Below are 22485 nucleotides of genomic sequence, written 5' to 3'. Positions count from 1 at the left end.
GTCGTGAGGCCAGGTTCTTGAACGTAACCTGCACCAGAAGGAAGTCAAAGCAAAGAGAGTATGGGATGGGTCTAGGTGCAGTGCTGAGAGTGCACTGTACTCTGGGGTTGGACCCAGCCAGCTGGTGGGAAGGAGGCACCCATGTCCCCAGTGCCCAGACCTCCAGGTGGGCTCCATGCAGTGGCCAGCCCCTGCTGAACTACAAGCTGTGGCTCTGCAGTATGATCCCCAGTGGAAAGTGCATCCTGGTCATGTCAGCAGGATGAAACCCTCTCCCTGCTTAATGGGAGCAAGGTCAGCTACACTACTGTCTCTGGAGCCCAAAGCTGCTGAATCCATCCTGGTGAAGATTTCAGTGAAAACTGGGCAACTTCTCCAGGCATAGAAGTCCTGAGCCTGGTGAAGAGCCTTTCACCGCTTCCTTAGGTGGGTGCTGAAGGACATCTGGAGGTGAGGGAAGCCTGAGCCTGCCCTTACATAGAGCACTCAAAGAAGTTGTACTGAATCCTGCTTAGCTTATTACCCTTTTTACAGCCCCTTCACCCAAAAGGCTCCTCATGGAGCCCAGGAGCTGCTTGGGCTGTGCTGTTGCAGGGATTGGGTCTGTGTCAGGTCCAGGGCTCTGCATCTGAACACTCTGAGGTTCCTGCTGGCCCATTCCTCCAGCCACTGAGGTCCCTCTGGATGGTGGCTTTGCCTCCCAACATGGTACCATCTGCATACCATGGAAGGTGTCAACAGAGCAGCTCCTGCCCCCGAGCCCTGAAGGTGAACCTATGGGCATTGCAGAGCCTGCAGGGCCACCTCAGCACTCCCTCTGGCTGAGCACAGCCAGCAATGGGGGGATTTCAGATTTTATAGGAAATGGGAAGTTTCAATTCACCATGATGACATCTTCAACTTCTGCCCTGATGTATGGCCCGAGGATGCCCAAGTGCTCATCCAGCTCTCCCCGCAGCAGCGGCTGTGTGAAGGAATCGTCTATGTACTCTCGGAAAACCACCTTGCGGTACTGCTGGAAAGGCTTCCTTCTGCTGCTCCAGGGGTCCCTGCTGGGGTGAGGGCAGTTAACCAAGTCAGGTGATAGTGTCCCACAGGGAGGGCAACCATGGCAGTGCAGCTGCAGGGCAGGTGTGATGCAGAGCCTAGAGCATCCCTGACCCATTTGCAAGGAAGCTCAAGGTTGCTGGAGTTACAAAACTCCCCAGGTGGAGAGGAGGCACTGGGAGCATCCTTCCCCTGGGCTGCTTGGCTGGGTCATACAGTCATACACCTGTGATCCTGCCTGCCAGGACATGCCAACTCATATGCCAACTGCATGACTCACTCAGTGCAGGAAGAATACATGAGGGACAGTCACACTTACGTGGCTTTTAGGAAGTGCTGGGGTCTCTGGTTCCCGTATTCCCACATCACCTCCACTGCTGCAATGAAGTATTGCCGTACCTCCCCCTGGAAGGATCGTGGATTGTGTTCCTCTTCCCCGTAGATGTCAAAATCCTCCACGGTCTGCTCTGTGTCACCATACTCATCGTAGTCTGGCTTGTGAGATTTTAGCCTCGAGGGGCTGGAAAGGGTTCCATTGTTCAGAGCTGGTCTCTCCCTGTGTCCTGGGCCATGGTTCCTCTTCCCAGCTGTGCTGTTGCTTTCGCCATCTTCTTTGGGCTTTCCTAGGCCCTGGCCGTCTCTCTTCCTAGTTTCGCTGAGGACATCTTCCCCACTGAGCACCTGCCATCCATCTGGACTGGCTTGCACGTATTTGGTTAGTTTTTTGGTAGTGCTGTGGTTGTGATGAGGACTGCTTGAGAACAAGGAATAGTTCTCTTTGGAGGCTGGTTTTATGGGGATTTCTTCTGGGCTTTGCCCAGACATGCTCTCAGGCACATAGTCCTTCATGGCATTGGCCTTGAGCTGCTGAGGCTGAGGACCAAACTGACCCAGCTGCTCCACAGAGTTTGTCTCCTCCTCCATCTGGCTTCTACCCTGAGCTTGCTCACTCCCAGGAGCCCCCCAGACAGCACTTCTTCCTGGCTGTGGCTCAGCCAAAGCTGCGCTCTGCAAGTCCCCAGCGTATCCCGCTGTCCTGTCCCAGTTTGAGGCCAGCTCTGCAACCACAGCAGTAGCCAGCGTTTCCGAGCTGCTTGCTGCCATCACTACTTCATTCCCCAGTGCTCCCCATGTGGGGAAGGAGTGTGTGCTGTGCTGGACCCCCTCACTGCTGCTCTGTACATCCCGATCTGTGCTTGGCTTCCTCTCAGAATGCATCTCACTAGCACTATCTCCAAGCAGAGCCTGTGAAGCATCCTTGCCCGAGTGTAGTCTCCCTTCAATCATGTTTGATTTTTCTTCCAGACTTTTCTGGGCCCCCATCACCTCAGGCACAGTGTTACTGGATGTAAGGGACCTCTTTTTGAAGCGAGCACTGCAAAAAGGGGAATGAGTTCCACATGCTTTTGGGGCTTTCTTTTTCACTGCTGTCTCAGGGGTCTGGCCGTCCAGATCCAGCTCTGCCCTGTTACTGTCAGAGAGGGACACCCTGCTGCCAGACCAACTGGTGTTGGGAAGACCCAGACCATGCATCAAGCCTCTGCTCTCCAGTGACTTGGCTTGTTGAGGCCTCCAGTTGGGGCCACTCATGCTCGGGGCTGGAGCTCTGTGTCTCAGAAACTGCTCAGGGCTGTTTAAGAAAGCATTTGGGAACTGCCTTGTGTCATTGGCCATGATGTTTGATTCAGGAAAGGCAAGACTGTCCATCTCTGGCAATTCCTTAGCAGATGTAGCATCCTGAAACACTGCCTCCAAGATTAGTTCATCTCTCTCTTCCGTCATTATATAGCTGGAAGGCTCAAGGTCATTGGTGTGTGCAAAAGTGGTTTCTAGAAGGCTTGTGCTTTTGGCAAGTTCACTATCTTCTTGTTCTCTGCCACTTTTTGCAGTCAAGGAGTTACTCTTATCTGTGAGGATTCGTTCTTGTACAGGTTTGCTGGGTCCCAGGTCTGAGAAAGAAATATTTTTCTCTTCAAAAGATTCGTAAAAGCCTTGTGAAACCATTTTGTGAGGTCTTTTTTCCAGCCTAGCATCTAGCTCATTTGATGAATAATTGCTTTCTCTGTTGTGACTGTGAACCACAGTGTGAGAAGACCTGTTGTCTTCTGTCTTGACTGAAGATGCAAGATTGTCCAGTGTGGAGGAAGAACTATGATCAGTACTTAAAGCTGGTTCTGTATTGATTGTCTCCTTTGACTCGTAGAGATTCAAGGATATTTTATCAGCCCCTCTTAGCAACTTGTCCTCAGCACCCTGTGAAGAAGTGTCTTGAAGTCCCAGATTGTACTCCAGGTAATTCTGGTGAAATGAGCTCCTATTCTCTTGAAGAGGAGCTTTGCTAGCAGTATAAGCAATTGAGTCCCACAAGCCTGTTGCATGAGTAGTTGTCTTTTGAGGCTCTGCTTCCAAGAGCTCTAATGTACCACCAGAGTGGACCATTGTAATTTTTACTGGCTCCTGCACCTCTGGAGCTTGCGTGGCTTGGTGCAGCCGGTGCTGACCTTCTTCTGAGTTCACAGTACCATGGATCCTCCCAGTGACACTCGCCAAGTGTTCTCCAGGTGGGAGAGCTTCAAACCCTTCATCCTGGCTGATGATTTTTGACAATTCTTCGTCTTCCAGGAGGGATTCATAGGACACTGGCTCATAGTTTTTCTCTGGCAGAGAAGACATGGAAATATCAGGTGGATGTGGGATTGTTCCTAAAAGTGTTGATGTACCATTGGAAGTGGGATCAGAAATCCTGCCATTGCTCAGGAGGGCACCATAGCTGTGCTCTGTTAAGCACAATCTTCGCTTCTCTGTCTCATTTCTGGAAGAGGTGACATTGTTCAGTTGCTCATTCACACATGGTCTGTGCCATCTCTTTCTTTTAGAGAAGCCCCTGGGTTGGAAGTCAAAAACGCCCTCCTCCTCCTCCTCAAAATCCACATAATCTTCCCCATCAGGGTATTGCTCATGCTGGCACTGCAAGACTGTGAACTTGGCGTGCATCCCTCGATCTCTGAAATAAGGATTCAAGCACCCCAGCGTCCAGATGCCTGTCTCAAGAGAGGACAAGAGGCCACCATCAGCCCACCACAATGAGAAATCAGAAGAGCTGCCATCCCCATGCTGCTCCCTCACTAGTGCAACCTATATTTTCTGGCAGCCTCTGGTTCATGGTAGTGATTTCATGTTTTCATAATCCCTAGGCTATTTTACACTGGATTTACAAGAGATTAAGGTTGCTGGCAGCATCAGATCCAGTCCTGACAAGTACCATCAGCAGGGCTGGTGTTTCCTGCCAGAGCTAAGCAAGCTACACACACCCGCGAGGCCCCAACAATAGCTTGGTGAGAATAGTTAATGCACTGAGAACCCACAGAGCCTCCAGGATTACTGCCAGCTGCAAAATAATCACCATAATCCACCCCCAAAGACATGCTGGTGCTGTCAAATACACCTCTCTCCCAGACACAGTTGTCTCGTCTCTCTGACTCAAGGAGAAAGAAATGAAAAGGCTACCTCTTGCTCACATCCCTAGTCAATGCATTTGCTCCCCGCAGCAAGTGCTTCTTCTCCAGGCACCAAGAGTGCGTGAGGAGATATGTAATAACCAGGCTCTGACACTGGAGAGAGCTGTCATCTGCTGCTGTCTGAGCTGCTTGCCTGCTTCAGATCAGCAAGCAAAAATCAGAGTTCAAGCAGATGCAACCTTTGGCTGGGTTTTAGAAAGCTTCCTGGGGTATCTAGAAACCCTGTCAGCTTGGCTTAGGGTGCAGTGCTCATGACCATCGTATCACTGTTTCCAACCACATGGTAAATTCTCTGTTTCTCTGTGTGTGAGGAACTGGTTAACGGCACTGCTTTTGCAAATGCTAAGGGAAAAATACTGAGTGGGGGGAAATAAAACCAAACTCTGAAGAAAATCCTTTCTAGGACTGCTCCATGGCTGCAATTTCTGTCCTTGCACAGGTGTGGAGATAAATGGGATGCTGTGACCAGTGGCTGAACCCAAAGCAGGGACAGCACTGCTGCTCCCCTTGACCTCTGAACTTGGAGCCAAGGGTGTAGATGCAAGGTCCATTGGGGCTCATGTTACTGCAGCCAGCTTACTGGCTTGGCAGCATATGTGACCTTAAGACACCCTATTAATGAAGTAGAATAAAGTAATTTAATTTCTTTGATTTAAGCTTTGGAAGGATTTAATCATTGCCTCTCACTTTGCTGTTCCATCAGGTTGTGCATCCCTTTGCTCTCAGGTCTGCCAAAATGCAGTCGGGTACCAGAGACCTGACTGGAGGTGCTTACTTATTTCTGCTGTGATGCCAAGCCCATGGTTTATAGAATAGCACATTACTAACCTGGCTTTTCCAAACTCATGAAGACTGTTTCTCCAGAAAATGGGAAAAGGGTAAGCACATCCTCAAAGACCATGTTGTGCTTGAATGTGTTTCCAGAGAAGAAGATTGAGAGGAATTCTGTTTGGGCCCCAACACTCAGGACATACCAGTACACAACTTCATGCAGGCAGAGTTTTGGTTGGAGGTTGTCAAACACAAAGCCATTGATAGCTGGAAGAGAGCAGGTGTGAAACATTTCATCAGAATCTGATTCCCCCATGGCTGCTGATCTGCTGCATGTTCCCTGCTTGTTCCCTGGGGCATGGATGAGCCTGTGTTTTCCAGGGCTTTGCAGGGAGCCCCTGGCTGAGCACTCACTGTGCATCACGTTGGAGGCATAAAACTGGGGGTCCTGGGTATCCACATGGGCTGCGTCAGTGCAGAACCGCCTGATGTTCTCCTCCAAGTACCAGCTGTGGTTCTCATCGAAGACTGAAAACAGCACCAACCTCGTCTTGTCTGACATTATCTGGAGGTGGAGAGGGAAGCGGTTATTCCTGGTCTGGTCAGAGCACACCTGGGGCCCAGTGTAGCTGCCAGGTCTTATTCTGGGTGATGGGGAACAGTTTACTGCTATTTCACAGGAGTTAGGGTCCAGGTTTGGAGAGAAGGGAGCATGCAAGGGAGGATGGGGAAGGCAGAGGCGTTGGAACTGTTGGTAGGGTTGAAGAGAACAGGACAGGCAAATTTGGGTTTACCCAAATATTTCACCCACCGCAGTTATTCCAGCCTTTCAGCCTGGCAGTTGAGGCAACAAAGGAAGGACCTACCTGATTTCCTCTCTGATCCATGGACTTCTTAAAGCAGATCAGAAGAGGCCCAATAAGGCCTGAGGCCATGTCTCGGACCGGGTTAATGGAGCTGTAGTAGAAACGGGTGAGGCAGCGAGGATCCGACTTCGTTGGCCCATCCTCAGTGGTGACCCTCCAGCTGTAGGTGAATGACTGGCCAGGGAGGATAGGAATGTCCTTTATATTCTTATCTGGCAACACACAGCCCAAGGGCAGTTAGTTAGGTCTGGGCTGCTCCTGCAAGGGGTGATCCCACTTTTTAAAAGAGCTCAGAAAGGAGGTTTCCTGACCCCACAAGTTGCACAGAAAACTACTCAAACCCACGCCCACCCTTGGATGACACACTGGCTGTTAGCATTTGCCTGCATGGAAAGCTGATCTGGACAAAAGGAGCCCCTGGGACGAGGTGAAGATGAAGAGGCCTATGCCTAATCTTGATAGCCCTTGAAACTCCTGCAAACTGGAAAATTTGCCCAGTCTCAGCTGTGTCTGGGCTATGGGCTGCCTAGAAGAGTTTGCAGATGAAGGTACAGAGCTGGGCAGGGCTGAAATGGATGAGAAACAGAGCAAGGAAAGACAGATTTTTAAGCAAATACAGCTAGACCATGAGAAAAGCAAGGAGATCTGGAAGGAATAGAAGGAAAACTCAAATGCAAATAAATCATCTGAGCATTCAGCAGGATCTTGCACTGACATGGTCTTAGGAAAAGACCTTTCTCTGCTACAAGTGCCCAGCTGAGCCACTGTGAGAGCATGGTTTGCAAAGCTCTGTATCAGTCAGGGTAGGAGTAGCTCTTTCTATTTATTTTCCCCTAGGTTTTCATTTATTCTCCCATCATCCCTGTGGCTCCAGGACCACAATTTGCCTGCTTTCACAGAGCTGAATCACTGGCAAAGATGGTGAGCCATGTCTGGCTGGGGGATGTTGACAGAGGGGGACAGAGCTCCCGACTTCCTTGTGTAGCTTGCCTCCTTTAGTTCTGCCAGCCAATGGGCCACTTTGCCCTTTTGACTCTTCTGAAGGAAAACTTTAATTTAGATAGTAATAGATCATAAAGCTGAACAAATTTGCTGAACTTCTTAGCAGCTGCTGTCCTGGTTCTGCCACCTCTGCTGCAGCAGAGGAGCTTTTCTCCAGCCTCTGCAATTGCTCCCATCATTGAAATGCACCCAAAAGGGCAGATAGGAGGACAGGAGAGGGATGGGGTGTGATTTTGCCCTGGTGGGATGTGAGATGGCCTTGCACAAGTCGTCATCCTGGGAGCATGCTGGCAGGGGTAAAGCAGTTCTGGGAAACGAACCTGCTAACTCAACAACCCCAGAGCAAAAACTGCGAAGCTGAAAGAGGGAGGGTCTGAATCATAATGAACCCCCCCACATTAAATCAGGGCAGGGGATGCCCAGGGAATGAGGACTGTAAGCAAATTGGTCATTCCTGCCTCATCAGAAAGTGGAAGACTCCAGGATGGACCAAGCAACATGGTCCCAGCTCCCTGGTTGACAATGCCCCTTCTTCCAGACATCATCCAAACCTTCCTTAAAGGCAGGGTCACATGGCACCAAGGGGGACACGAACCAAGACTCATCATCATCTCCAGGATTGCAGGGCTCAGGTGCTTGGATGGATGGGTTGGACAACCAGTCTTACCACTGGCTGCAGGAAGCTCTCCTGGCCCAGAAGAATGTCAATGGCCAAGTGATGCCCCAAAGTCTCATGGCTTGCCTTACCTTGAGAGGGCTTCATGGCATGGTATGGCCTTACACTGGTGAGGCCATGAGGGTAGATGTTGTATGGTCTGCTTGCCAGGTTCCTGAACACGATCTGAAATGAGGACAGCCAGTAGGAATATTTAATGCTTTCTGAATGTTGTGAGCCCTCGAGGCTGCCCTCAGTGTCCTCACAGGGAAGGAAATACTGGGTAGTGGCGCTCTGGGATTGGCTACCTGCCAGTGTCCAACGGGGAGGAATCAGGATGTGTCTGGGACCACAAAGTAGGAGTCACAATAGAAGAAACTACTGTTTATTTCTCTACCAATCTACACTGTCCATCTTTCCAGGAGGTGTCCATTTTAGGGAAGGCATGAAAATATCAGATTCATTAAAGGGAAAGTTGCTGGTTTTAGTCTCACTTTGCATATGAGACAGAAGATGTCTGTCAATCCAAGAGGCCTCAGAGGACCAAGACACTAAGTATGCACAGCAGTCAACAGCTTCAAAAGTGCTCCCCACTTCACTGCTTGAAGCCCTTCATTTATTTCTCTAAATAGCTCTGTTGGAGCTTTGCCACACGTTACCTTCAGCTCCATGCCCACAACTGCACAGGGAAGCACAGGCAGAGAACAGAAATGTGAAGCTCCTGGAAACCATCCCGTTCCTCCCAGTGGCAACCAAGTCAAGTGGTCAGCAGAGGCGCTTGGGAAGACACAAGAGACAGTCCCCAACACTGTATGGTAAGAGCACACAGCTGCAGAAGAGTGGAGGATGAGAAGACACTCCTGCCTCAGAGGAAGGTGCTGGATGCCATGCATCATAGATTAATTCACATGATTGCTAAGACACCTGCAATGAAGTCAAATCAAGGGGACTGGGCCATATTCTGGGCATCTCTGCAGATCTCACTGAGAGTATTTAGCTTTAGCTTTCAGTAACATCTGCCTTTCTGGTGAACTTTGGACATTACCAAACGTGATAGAGCACCTCAAGGACTTATGTCAGACCTTAGCCACAAACCAAGTGCTATTAGGAGGAATAGCATCAAGCTCTGAAGTTTCCCCTTCCAGACCCTCTTTGTGGAAAGCAATCTCTCTCTTACCTTAAACTGATCTCCAACCTCCCCCTTAATGACAGGCCCCAGAATTCCCTTGTCCAGTTGATCTGACACCTTGCGCTTCTTGAAAGTTGCATCCTCATACTCTACAAACATCACTTTCTTATACTTGGAACCGATCCGCTGAGGGCCAGCCTCCAGGAACAGGCTCGTGATGTTTCTGCAGGCAGAGCAGAGAAAGAACAAATGGCCATATACAGGATGCTGTCAGAACTGGAGCAAGACCTTCCATCATCTAAGGACCCACACAGCTGTCTAGGACACCCATCCCTGTAATCACAATACGCATCCTGGGGACTAACATTTCAAGTGATTCAGTGCTTCTTTAGTGGAGAAAGCTTCAACTAGGTTGCACTGTAGCAGCCTTTGCCTGACACTGGCCTGTCTTGGAGGAAAGCGGTGACTGAGAGCTGAGAGCATGGCAGGTTGTCAGGGAACACCCTCAATATGCAGGCATAAGGCAACAGAGCAGCTGCCTTTTCTTGATCATCCCAGCTCTTTTCCAGGAGCAAGGCCAGCCCAAAGCTGGAGATGACACCTCCTCTGGCTTACCCTGTGAGGTGAGGTGCTGCAGGCGGGGACTTCTGCCCTGCATGCCTTGCTCCAGCAGCCACTGGCTGGGATCACCAGCTAGGGCAGAACTTGGTGACCCCACTACCAAGCCAGCCCCAGCCCACACAGCCTGTGTCAGCAGAGTGATCAGGACTGGTGACAAGTGTCGTTGCCATGCGGTACTGACTAACATAATTCTACTGCAATATCACACTTGCATCACCTCTCCCTCCAAGAAGTGGGGCAGTAGCAGGGGCTAATCACCTCTGCCTTCTACAGCAGGTCCTTCCAAACAGGGCAAGGACACACACACTCTGGAACTGTGGGCACATGGCTGTGCAGGGCCTCCTGGCTGGAGGGTGAGAAGGGTCTCCAGGCATTGCTGCCTGCTCAGAAGGGGCTGACCCCAAGAGAACTGGGCGACAGAGAGACAAATGCCCTGGAGACAAATGCCTCTGCAGGGCATTTGGGAAAATGGAGCAAAGCCAGGTCCTGCCTTCCCATGGCCTCCCCAAGATTATCCTTGTCCTGCATCCATACTGTTAGCATTAATAAGAAAGAATAAAACTGTCCAGATTGGGTAGAAGGAAATAAATTTCTGGAGAAAATGGGAAGAGCTGGCAGAGCTGCCTTGAGGAGCAGCCTCATGGGCACACATGCTCACTCTCACCTGTTCAGAGACACTGGCTTCACAGGAGCATAGTCCCAGTCCATTTCCTCAGCTGCAATGTAGTGAGTCCAGGTCACAGGCTCCTCTTTGGCAAAAGAGCGCACTTGGATCACATGATAAATTTCCTCGTCTTCTTCAGGGTACTCCATATCCTCTGGCTCATCTGACAGCTTCCCCATCTTCATCAGGCGCTCCTCCATACACTCCTCCACCTTCACAATGGCCTCCATGCCAGCTGAGTTCAGACAAGCCAGGCAGAAAGGGTCACACTGACATGCTAGGACAGGCACACACCCCCCAGGCTCTGCTTGGGAGATGTCCTCTCCACTACTGTCCCCATCAAATGGGCCATCACATGAGTCAACCTATGCCGTCCTGGTTACGGGCCAGATTGCATGTGGATGTAACACAATGGAGCAGGAGGTGTCTTGGAGCTGCAGCATTGCATAGAACCCTGAGCCTGGGCGATCCCCAAAACTTTTTCCCTGAACTCTTGCAGAATAAGGTTACCTTGCTGATGGGACAGTATCTGGCAGAACATTTGAAAAGAGCCAGCTGTTCTTGGCATGGTCTGGGCTGTGAGATAAGTGGCAGGGGAGATTTCTAGGCTGCTGAGACGATGGCTTCTCACCAGGAATGTGTGGGCTTCGAAGAAGATGGAGTGGACTTCTGGCCCAGTGCCCAACCCAATCACGTGCCAGTGGACCTGCTTCTTGAGGCACAGTGTGAGACCTGCCAGGAGAGAAGGAAAGCACCCAGAAGTCATCACTGTGTCCATCCCTTGTCCCCAGTCTTGCTGTCATGGACTTGGAGCCTGACACATGCTGAGTAGAGTCCCCTGCCCTGCAAGGTGGTGACTTCAATCTGAAGAAGTTGCATGTGAACATGGACTGTATGAGCAAAACAGGTGGTGCAGGCCACATCATCCCCTGAGATAAGACTAGATTTACAGAATGGGGGGCTCTGGCAAGGGCTTTGGGAGCTGTGCTGATGGAAGGTGACAGCAGGATGCAGTGGCAAAAGAGGTACATATGCTCCTTGACTCTACAAATAGGGTAATCAGGAACTGGAAAGGGGAATCATTTGTCTGATCACAACACTGGCAAGCCTGATACTAAAACATTGCATCTGCAGCAGGGCTCCAGCATATCCTCAGCAGTAGCTGAAATACCCCAAAAAGGGCAGAGAGAGGTCACCAGGATTATTTGAAGGCTGGAGAAAATTTCTTCCTCAGAGAGACTTAAAGAGTTCAGTGTGCTTAGGAAATGCGAGAGGACTTGACTGCATTGTAAAAATATTTTTGTGGGGAGAAATTAGTTTGTGCTGGAGTGCTCTGTAATCTATCAGGGAAGTGAATAACAAGAACAAGTTCCTGGAAGCTAAAGCCAAACAACGTCAACTACAGAGTCAAGCACATGTTTTTGGCACTGAGTGCGATAAATAGGTGACTGGAACAGATCCCAAGAGCCTGGGAGGAGACAGGGTGGAGGCTCCATCCTGAGACTCTCAAGCTCTGCATTGCCATCTGTCCATCAAACACCTGTCAGGCCAGGTCCCACAGCCAGACAGGGGGTTGCTGGGCAGAAGTGGATACCTTCTCGAGGGGAAACCCACTGTGCGAACACAGCAGCTGACCATGAGATCTACTCAGCTCTTAGCTCCATGGATCCACTGGGACAGGGAATTCAGGGGAGTTTTGCTTTTGTATTTTATTGGAGAACAGCCAGATCCAGGTGAGAAGTTTCAGGGTGTGGTTCACCAAGGCTGCTGATGGTAATGATTCCCCTGACAATGTTTCCCAGTTTGCCTTGGAAATACTTCACTCTCAGGTGGCTCTGGACCTTCTCCCAAAAGAACATCAGAAAATGCCAACTTTTGTCTTCACTAAGACCACAAACAGCCTTTTCTTTTGCTTTTCTGGAGAAAAGGAGGTTGAGGGAAGATCTTATCACTCTCCTCAACTACCTGAAAGGAGGTTGTAGCAAGATGGGTGTCTCTTCTCCCAAGTAATAAGTGATAGGACAGGAGGAAATGGCCTCAAGTTGCGCCAGGGGAGGTTTAGATTGGATATTAGGAAAAATTTCTTCACTGAAAGAGTGGTCAAACATTGGATCAGGCTTGCCCAGGGAAGTGGTTGAGTCACCATACCTGGAGGTATTTAAAAGACTGTAGATATGGCGCTTAGGGACATAGTTTAGTGGTGGACTTGGAAGCGTCAGGTTTACGGTTGGATTCAATGATCTCAAGGATCTTTTCCAACCTAAATGATTCTATAATTCTATTCTCCAAATTCTGCAGAGGTGTGTTGTCAGAGCCAGGCTAGTAAGAGCTGAACTTTCCTCTCAACTTTACATCCAGCCTCATTCACAGGGCTACAAGAGATGAAACTTTGCTACCAGCACTCTTCCTGGAGTCCTCTGAAGAGGTCAGCTGCACTTGGCAACACAGATAGCTAGAAAGAGTTCCTACCACACTCTAAATGGGCAAGGCAGATCAAGCAGTGGAGATGTGATAGCCCCTCTGGGGTGAACACAGCCTAACAGATCCATCACCTGGAAACTCCTCTTGATGTACCCTCTCACATCCTTTCAAAAGCTACCTTGAGTTTACAGACTCAAGGCTACATCCCTATTCGTTGCATCTCGCATGCCTTCCATTCCTGTCCCCGGCACACCGTTACTCACCAGGCAGTGAGCCATTGATGTAGCCATTGATGGTGTGCATCTCCGTCCTGTTGCGAAGCAGGGGCTGAGGAGCTGCCCGGGAGCTGGGCTCAGAGTACCAACTTTTCCCTATGGAGAGAGGAAGATGCAGTCAGCTTTCACTTGAGAGCATTTCAAAGAAAAAGGAAACCTTTCCAGTGGGGTGAAACAGTATGAAAGACAAAATCCAGGGAGGTCTGATGTGTGGTGCCTGTTGGAAATCCACAGCAGACCTGGCCACAGCTCTGCATGAATGCGGTGGTGACCATTGCACGTGACAGGGCATTACTCCCTTGCAGCTTTAGCCCGTGTGATGGGAACAATGCCAGGGATAGGAGAGCTGGGGGTGCTGCAAGCTCCCTGCATCTGTGGAACAGAAGAAGGAGTGGCAGTACTGCACCAGGAGCACAGTGGTTGGGAGGGCTGTACAAGAATCAAACCCTCAGGAGGCAGTGTGGGAGCTGAGCAGCTGCACTCACACCATGGCCAAAGCACATGCCACAGACCAGGCTGAATTCAGGGTCCGACACTGGTCAACAGGGTGGTTACCTTCATCAAACACTGCAAAGAGCATCACAAACTCTTGCTGCGCCTCCTTGTTCCCATCATTCGCCAGGGTCCCTGCAAGATGCCACAGGATGGATCTCTTTAAAGGTCAGCAAGCACCATGCCCGCCTCCACAGGTCATTCCCTTTGTGCCCTCCAAGAACTGGTAAATCAAGGCCAGGCTGTGGATTGCTTTTGTTTCATCTCACAACTGGTATAGTCCTGTTTTGAGCCATGTTTCCAGCCTTGAAGTCCCCAAAAGCCCATGGTTGAGGGGCAGCTGGTCCCAGAAGGTATTGAAAGGTCAGTTTGTGCTTTCTTCCCCTTGCAGGCTCTCAGGATCCACTTAGTCATCTGGAAGAGCCTATTTTATCTAGCCTCTCATCAGCACCATTGCCTGTGCTCGTCTAGACTTTGCTTAGTGGAGAAACTGCTCCTGGTGAGTCACTGGAGCCTGCAGACAGTACCCTAGGAGGAGGTGACTCCTGCCCATTCTTCTCTAGTGACTACAGAGTGGTCTAGACAACTACCTCCAGGAGATGGGTCAACCAGGGGTGACCAATCCCACCCCAGGTACACTGCTTTGTGCCTTGCACCCAGCAAGTATTAACAGTCAGGATTTCATCACCTCCACATTTGCCAAAGGAAGGAGAGCAAGCACCAGTACTGTGGATCAGACAGTGCCCCAGGTGTCCTGCCTCTTTCCTGCCTGATCCTTAACCCTTGCTGATACAAACTCCCTTCTAGTTCTTTCCGACAAAGCCGTGTTTGACAAAGCACCCTGGCTGACACTGAACAATCACAGCCTGATGAAGCTCTGAAGGAAAGACAAACATCTATGCCTCCATATCAATTCATGTAGATAGATACGGTTTAAGTATAAGGTAGAAGATTTAATCTGTGGTCTGAAATCTTGCAAAGGAAAGAAGCGACTGATTTCTCTCCAGCAGGGAAACCCCAAGTGTGTTTGGTTCCTGCACTAGGAAGGGACTCTTTAGGAAAGGGCCAAACTTCAAAAGTGCCGTTGTTGACCACAGCTTACTGACTCTACTGCCACGTTCAGTCTCTGGAAGTCATCTTTGATTTTTCTGCTTTTCAATTCACAATTGCATGTGACCTGTCTCCATCCTGTGCTGTCCTTACCAGGTCGGCACACAAGCAGGGCTCCGATCAAACCAGAGTTGATATCCTTCACACTGTCAGTGTTGGAGGAGTAGGAGTGGGTCAAGCATGGTGAGTCACCATCCATCGGACCATGGTTTTGCTGGATTTCCCAGATGTATGTGTGTGTCTTCCCTGGATCCACTCTGTCACCCTCCTTCTCTGGCTGGCTGGTCTCATCCTCATACTGTGCACCTAAAGCCAAAGAACAGCCAGATGACACTGAAGCTTCAACTGCAACACATCAGGGCTACAGAAATGCCTTTTCCCCGAACTCAGAGCACAGCCTGTCTCCATCCCAGACTCTGAGACCAGCCCGACGCCCACTGACAGTGGCTGGTCTCAGAGCAGTGAGCTGGAGACTCACTTGTTGGGCTGTGCACCTACCACCTGCCCTGATGCTGGAGGGCAGAGTCTTCCTAGCCCAAACTCAGGTTTAACCTATGTATTACCTTTGTAGCTAGTAAGGATTTGCTCTGGGCTGCTTGCTCAGCTCAGCTCATTTCTGGGCTGGGCATGGTCTTGTTGTTCCTCCAGGCTAAGCCATGTCTGTGACTGTCTGTCCTCGTAGAGGGACATGAATAGCAGCATCAAGGAATGATGTGCTCCCTCCTGGCAGGTGACAGAGCAGGAGGTGCTGTGCAACTCACCCTCTGACGCCTTCCAGTAGGACACTCCGACAGCATGGAGGTTGTATGGGCGGGAGGCCAGGTTCTTAAATGTGATAACCACTGTGTCATAGACTTCTGCTCGGATGGTGGGGCCCAGGAGACCTGAAGAGGGAAGACAACAGGGTCAGGCAGCTGGGTGCAGGCAGCTCACAGCCAGCCATGGGCCCCAAAGGGTCTGTTCTTTCCACCTGCACAACTATCAGTTGTACCTCACATAGCATGGCAGCATCAACTGCTCTGGCACCAGCAAGGTTCCCTGCATCCCCAGCAGCTCTGCCGTACTGGGACTCTAGCCAGGTGCTTTCCCATTCTGGCCGAGATGCTGCCAGCACCCAACCCAGGATGAATTTGGCCACTGTCAAGGAGAGCGAGGGCTCACCCTGCTGTGGATGCTTCTTACCCATCCATGCTGGCTTGGGCTTGGGCTGCATGAACGAGGCATTGGGGTACTCCACAAACACAGCCTTCCAGTACCGGGGAGGGACACCAGACATGGACGTCTGTGGGTCTGAGTGCCCCGACATGCTGCAGGAAGAAGCAAAAGCCAAGGCTGATTGTGTAGCCACACCCACAGATGGGCAGCAGCCATCCTCTTCCTCCCCACCAGCTTGCCTGTGCTGTGCTGTGCTGGCCCTGAGGATGGTTCACCCTGTTGTGTCCTTCAGGTTTCCAGACAACCCCCAGGTGTGTTTGGAAAAGTTTTGCTTATCTTACGGATGACAAATGGCAGTGATTAATGTCACAATGTTAGTCATGATGGAGGAAGACACAAGGGCAGGCAGAACAGCGCTGTACCCAGCTGCAGCTGGGAGTGGGCACAGCTGCAGGCATTGCTGCCAGCATCCTGCTTCATGCCTTGCCTAGGTTCATGCTTCCCCACCAGCAGAGACCTAGGGCACTGAGAGTGCTGAGACAGCACTGCCACAGTGGCCTTTGCCCCCCACCCCATCTCCAGCACCTTCAGGTGTGGCAGACACATCACATCACGTACAACCTTGGGCATCCTCCCTGGCTCCCTCTGGGAAAGAGACTGTTGGCCTGCATGGCAGATTGCAGCAGCTTGCTATGTTTCTTTTCTGACCAAACTGGGATTTACAGTCAGCCCTTAAAAAAATACTCCTTGCAGCAGAGGGATAAAGGAGACTTGAATATGTTTCACATCCCACTTATATCTGCTGGCCGCTTTCAGCCTGTAAGCAGCTTAACAAATTCATTTTCCAAAAGGAATACAGCATGTTTATCAGGATAACAAAGCCATGAGGTTCTCCAGGGATTTTAGAGGCTGGCTTATCAGCCCCAGGACTGAGACCATTTCCAGTAACCAGACAGAACTCTTCCAGCCTTGTTTTGTTTGGAGCAAAATCCAGGTGGTATTTTATTCCCTCTGAAGAAGCAGGGAGGATTGCTTACCTACTTTGACTTAGCCTTCATTCAAGCAGCAGTTCCCTTTGCAACTCTTCCTCAAGAGGAAGAGGAAGGAGCCAGAGTGACTGAAATTTAGGAAAGGGTGACGCACACTCACCCCCCACGCTGCCAGCTGGAAGCCACCTGCAGCCAGAGGATGCTGTGGGGAGAGGGGGGTTCACCCTCCACAGGGGCAGAGCAGGACAGGTGCCCATGAAAACCCCACGTGTGCCCAGCTCCTGCCTTTCCCACCATGACTATAACCCTGCTTTTGGGCTAGCAGGAAGCTCCCAGCAGACACAGCCCCAGTGGGCAGGGCCACTGCATTCAGCTGACTTTTCCCACAAATTTTTGTCATTCCTGTCTTGGCAGCAGTAGGGTCCAGACCAAGCTTTGCTCTTCAGCATGACCCCACGCTGGGAAGTGGCAGCACTGCAAGGTTGCTGGCATTGGGGTGTCCACTGTTGGGAAGCTGTGCCTTAATCTCTAGCTCTCAGAAAACCCAGCTTTGAAAATATATCCCTGAGATACGAGGGTCTGGTCCTGCTAATTCTGCAGTAAACAAGGCAGAAATCCTCTGGAGCCAGGGGGATTTTGCTGGCATGCTGGGACATGGCTGGGAGGAGACTTGGTGATACTAGGGCTTATCACTGGGTCCCAGCTGGCATGGCAGAGCCTGACAGCCTTTGCAGGAGACGAGGAGGCAGAGTTTGGTGCAGGGACACCTGATCCAAGTGCTTCTGGCTAGTCCTCTGCTTTGGGGTCCCTGTAGACTTCCTACCCAAAGGGCGGCTGAAGCCGAGGCAGGGAGATAAGTGTTCCTGGCACTTTCATCAGCATTGTTAGCTGTACTATCTGTTCATCTCTGTGAGCCGGGAGACGGCCAAGGTAAACACCCTGCACTGCCGAAGCACTCAAACACAGGGTGCTGCTACGTGGCCACTAGCTCCAAAACGTAGCTGAGATCCCTGGGGCCATTGCAGGACGTGCTGGTCCCGGCTCTGACCCTGCTCGTAAGTTTGTGTTTGGGAGGAAGAGAAACTGAAATCATGGGGAAGACATAAGCAGCTCTGGCCTGGTGTGCCGTAGCCCATTAATTTGGCAGAGCTTTCCACAAATGTGTGAGAGAAACTACTGGATACATACAGGGGTTTTGGAGGTCCTGCCTGGAGGTGCACCCTTGGGGTGCCATGAGATGCTGGCACCATAAGATAGAATGGGTGGAGTGGAAGACATCCCACACACAGCTTGGGGGCACCCCAGCTCCGGCAACAGCTCTGCTCCTGCTACACTCTCCTGGCTTGCTCCTGCATGCCCCTTCTCTCCAGCCTGGCTGTTTTCCGGTGCCTTTCCCACATGGGGGGAACCAGGCTGAGGCTGCAGGGCCAGGGAAGAGGAACACCCCGCTGGCAACAGCCACACAGAGCAACATGCCCTGACTCTACGGTGGAGCATGCCACCAAGTCCCTCTGAGAAAGACCAAGTTTTCTTACCCTGTTTTAGAGAAGGACAAGTGACTTCAGACTGCCTGCCAATGCCCCACTCACCCCCAAGGCAGAGCCAGGTCCCTGAGTCACTCCCAGGTCAGAAACTATGCACAAGCACATCATTAAAGAAATGGAAAGCCACAGGGTGTGAATGACCTCACCTCCACCATAGCCTAATGGATCCAAGTGCAAGATTAGTAAAAGCGGGGGTGGGGCGGGAGGGCGGCATTAGTAGAACGGGGTGCTGGATGCAATTTTTCTACTGAAGTAACTAAAGGGGGGGGGGGGGGGGGAAACAACGTAACTCTGATACAGTGACTACAGCAGCTAGTCAGGCTGACGTGGCTCATCACCAGAGGGTGGTTTACAGTGCGTGACCACAGCTCCATGCTGCTCAAGCCAGTGTGGGTCTGAGATGGGACCATGGGCTGACATCGCCCTAGATGTCAGGGGCCCACAGAGGGGGGGGCCCTGACATCGCCCACAGAGCCCAGGGAAGGGGTTGTGGCAGCAGGTCAGAGGGAAGAGGTATGGCTTGATCCACAGGGATGTGGCCGTCCAGCTCTGCTTCTCATCCTGAGCTCAGAATGGTCCATTCACAGCCATGTGTGTTCAAGCTAGCTGTATCTTCAGACAACACCATCCTGATGAATAAGCAATGCAACCACCACTTTTCCTTCCTACTCTAAAGTATTTGGACAAAACTACCATGCCTTTCTCCCTCTTTTCACTGTGTACAAACACCATTCTTTGCCCAGACACTAAAAATTATTTTCATTCCCTAAATGAAAAATTTCAGCCCCAGCAACATAATGTAGGCAAGGATATAAATAAATAACTAAAACTGGGTTTTACCAGGGGCAGACACAGTGGAGAGCCTTTGCTGCTCTGATTTATGTTGGGGGCATAGCCAACCTCGCTGTGTAGCCCCCAGGCAGTGAGGCACAGGACCCATCTTCCCTCACATCTCCTCAAAGCTCCCAGGATGCAGAGCAGAAGGGAAAGTGCAGGTTGGCTCCAGGCACAGAATTTAAAGGGTCACAGGCAAAGAGCATTAAGATAAAGCAGTGCAAAGCAGTAGTGCAGAGCAGGTCTGCATCTCTCTCTGCAGATTTATTCCACCTGTGCATTACTAGGGGTTGCATTTAGTGACTCATTGCACAGAAACACCCATTCCCAGTTGTACCAGCAGCTCAGTGCACCCACGCTGCCAGGTTGCCCCCACGCACCCGCCTGCACCCCAGCTTACAGTGCTGTGCACACCAGGGTGGGAGAACACCCATAGCAATAGAAAGAGCTTTACCCTGCTGGCGCTTGCAGCACGGAGAGCAGGTTGCTGTGCATGTAGTCCCAGGTGGTTTCCACTGCAGCGATGTAGTATCTTCTGACTTTGCTGATGCCCTCCTCAACCAGGCAGAGGAGCAGAAGGCCACGCAGGGCTGCCACCAGCATCATGCTCGATAGCTAGGAACCACTCTGGCTTCAGAAGGAAAAGTGAAAAGGGAGAAATGAGAAAGGAAGGTGGAGAGAAAAGACTTTATCTTCTCACCCAGCTGTTGTAATCCACAGGAGATGATGATGTAAAGACAGCACCCACAGGCTCAGTCAGAGTGCTGGAGAGTTTCACAGAGACATCAGGAGTGGAATTGCTCGAGTGGGTTAATGCAAAGAGGAGCGTGTGAGTGATGGACTCTCCCTCTCTTCCTCTGGGGTAGCAGTGACAGGAGAGGAAAAAACAGAAGGAAAAGGGAGGGCAAGTGCAACAGTAAGCTCCCAAGATCCAGCTGGCTCAGTGTCCTGGCCTGTGTCCGGGAGCGAGGTGAGGAAAGGGAGGGTTGCAGAGGAAGGGGAATTTTAGGTGCGGTCTCTGCCTGGTCCCACCTTCCCTCTCACTGCAGAGGGAAAGGAGGAAAGTGGGTTGCAGGCCAGCTTCCTGCTGCTGCCCAGGCTACAGGAGCCTTTATTTCTCCTGCACGCAGGTCAGTCTGGTCTTATACCCAGGACTGGAGAGCCCCAGGGAGCCGGCAGCTGTCTTCTGTATCTGCTAGCCCACATATCTTGAGGAAATGGTGATTTAGGGGAAAATTTGCCTTCAGGATGCAGATGGCTTATATTGCTACAAAGCAGGAGAGGCTGCCCCATGTCCCCCAGTGCATTTTACATCTGCATCTACATCTGTAGGGGCAGAGCTGGAGGTGAAGAAATGGTCAGGGATGCACATATGCATGTACATATGTGGGATGTATCCCTGTCCCCCAGGTGCCTGCACCCCAAGCAGTGATGATTTAGCCACACAACCTCACTTTGAGCCACGTGGGAAGGGTGAGGGTTATGATGATACCTGAGAGTCCTCCTTTCAGCTGCTCCTCACCCTTCTCCTTTTCTCCCAGGTTCCTGCAGAACAGCTCAGAAAATATGCACTGAAACTTTTTGCAAATTTCTTCTGTTTTAAACTCACAAATTTTCAACATACACCCCAAATGCACACACATGTGCTCATGCATACACACCGGCATGCGGTTCTCCTTCACTTCACAAAGGCAGAAAGATGAGGAGAAATGCCCTGCATGGTCTCAGCATCTGCTGGGCGAGCAAGTTGGGGAAATGTCCCATAAATCATGCTGTAGGGCAACAGGAGTGCAAGGGGGGTGGTGACCCCTTTGGTGACAGTCCCAGAAGCATCCATGTGACAGGTCTTGATGCCTGGGCAACAGAAGGAGGTTGTGGGGATGGTGGGGGGATGGGTGTTCTGGGGTCCCAGACATGAATCCTTAGCTTGAGGCAGGTGGGACTGGTAGGGGATGGGATGGGAGATAGGAGCTGAGCCCCCTGGGTAGAGGCAGTCTCAGCAGATCCAGGAACACATTCCCTGATGTCCCACTGCCCTGTGCAGTTCAACATAGCCTGGGAACAACCTTGAGCATCCCAGCCCCACGGGCTCACTATGCAGGAGCACCCCATGTCTGTGGGGTCGGTGACAGCTCTCTGTCCCCCCCCCTCAGAGAGGGGACAGTTCCTGCCACCTTGCTGGGGACACTCCTTCTCTTTCCACCTCTCTCCTTATGACAGCCCCGGGCCCAAGGGGAAAAACCATCCCGGGCAGCTGTGTCTGGCCGGGGCTCCCACAGCAGCAGCAAGGAGCACCCAGGGGGACTCCCCCCTGGCCTATGTAAAACCCCAACCCATCAATGGGCTGCCCATGCCTTCCTAAACTCATACAGGGGCTGGCTGATGCAGCAGAAGCCACGGCAGAAAGCACTCCCCCCCGCCCCACCCAGCCTGCTCCCGGAGAGGCAAAAAGCCGGTGAGAAACACATTTCCTCCAGCTTGTGCGCTGGTGGCTGGCTCTGCGCCCAGCCTGGGGCTCCTTTTCTTTGTGAGGAAGATGAGAAACAACCCGCCTCACATTTTCCAGCAGGTATTTTGGGGCAAAGTAACTGGTGTGTCACATTCAGGAATGCCCCAGATGCTTTACACCACCTGCCCTGGCATGGTGAAGCAGAAGGATATTTTTCAGTGCTGAGGGGAAAGGGTTGTCTGGAGGTCCAGGAAAGACATGGGAGATCCAGGCTGTACTTCTGGCACAGGTGTCCCCTGCAGTATGGACGTGAGTTTATTCCAGTCACCCCTGTCTGAGAATCTCCCAGTGCTGTGAGACTGTGCACACCTGGAAAGGCTAGAGAACGTGTTTCTTCCAGAAACAAGCAGATGGGGAAACTGTCACCAAGCAGTTAACACGACTGTGAAGAGGGCAGTTGGGGGGCAGCAGCAAGGGATGGGCATGCAGGAGGGTTTGAGTTGGCTACCAGGAGGGGTGCTCCAGCTCTGGGTGCTGGAAATCTGCATGGAGTGGCTTGGGGGCTTCTTGCCTCTAACCCTGGCAGGGATGCTCCAGGCACTGTGGGATGACAACATCCAGGGATCTTGAAGGGGAGTCAGGCAAAGCTTCCCTTGGGGCCTGCAGTGGCAGGATCCTGGACACAGTCAGAAATTAATGCTTGTGACCCTGGCAGGTGCTGAATTGCTGGTTTTAACCATTTTCAGCTACTGGGAGGCAGCTCCAGGTTTTTGACCTGGAGACATAAGAGTAAACTGAACTGCCCATGGGAGCAGAAAGAAAATTGTATTATCAAGATACTCAAGGTGGTGGGAAGGGGAATCCAGGTGTGAAACAGGAGGACACTTGGAAATAACTTGGGGAGGGGGCCCAGATCCTGGTGCTCATTGCACGCAGCAGGTAT

The 22485-nt window shown here is 51.4% G+C and overlaps 1 protein-coding gene across 1 annotated transcript in view; it reads right to left on the bottom strand.

Annotated features, from left to right (window-relative positions):
• F8 (coagulation factor VIII) overlaps positions 1 to 19699 on the bottom strand; it is a 25667-nt gene extending 5968 nt beyond the window's left edge. The window contains 16 exon segments of the mRNA XM_086470665.1: positions 544 to 715; positions 884 to 1049; positions 1367 to 4088; positions 5394 to 5603; positions 5751 to 5901; positions 6203 to 6414; positions 7952 to 8045; positions 9037 to 9211; positions 10274 to 10508; positions 10784 to 11005; positions 12958 to 13065; positions 13525 to 13596; positions 14665 to 14877; positions 15333 to 15455; positions 15754 to 15878; positions 19548 to 19699. Coding sequence (XP_086326791.1) covers positions 544 to 715; positions 884 to 1049; positions 1367 to 4088; positions 5394 to 5603; positions 5751 to 5901; positions 6203 to 6414; positions 7952 to 8045; positions 9037 to 9211; positions 10274 to 10508; positions 10784 to 11005; positions 12958 to 13065; positions 13525 to 13596; positions 14665 to 14877; positions 15333 to 15455; positions 15754 to 15878; positions 19548 to 19699 — 5152 coding nt within the window.
• Between the last annotated feature and the right edge of the window lie 2786 nt (positions 19700 to 22485).

Source organism: Leptosomus discolor, chromosome 9 (assembly GCF_034619465.1).
Source record: "Leptosomus discolor isolate bLepDis1 chromosome 9, bLepDis1.hap2, whole genome shotgun sequence".
NCBI lineage: Eukaryota > Metazoa > Chordata > Aves > Leptosomiformes > Leptosomidae > Leptosomus > Leptosomus discolor.
The sequence above is the reverse complement of the archived record's forward strand: the minus strand, read 5'-3'. Positions and strand labels throughout refer to the sequence as shown.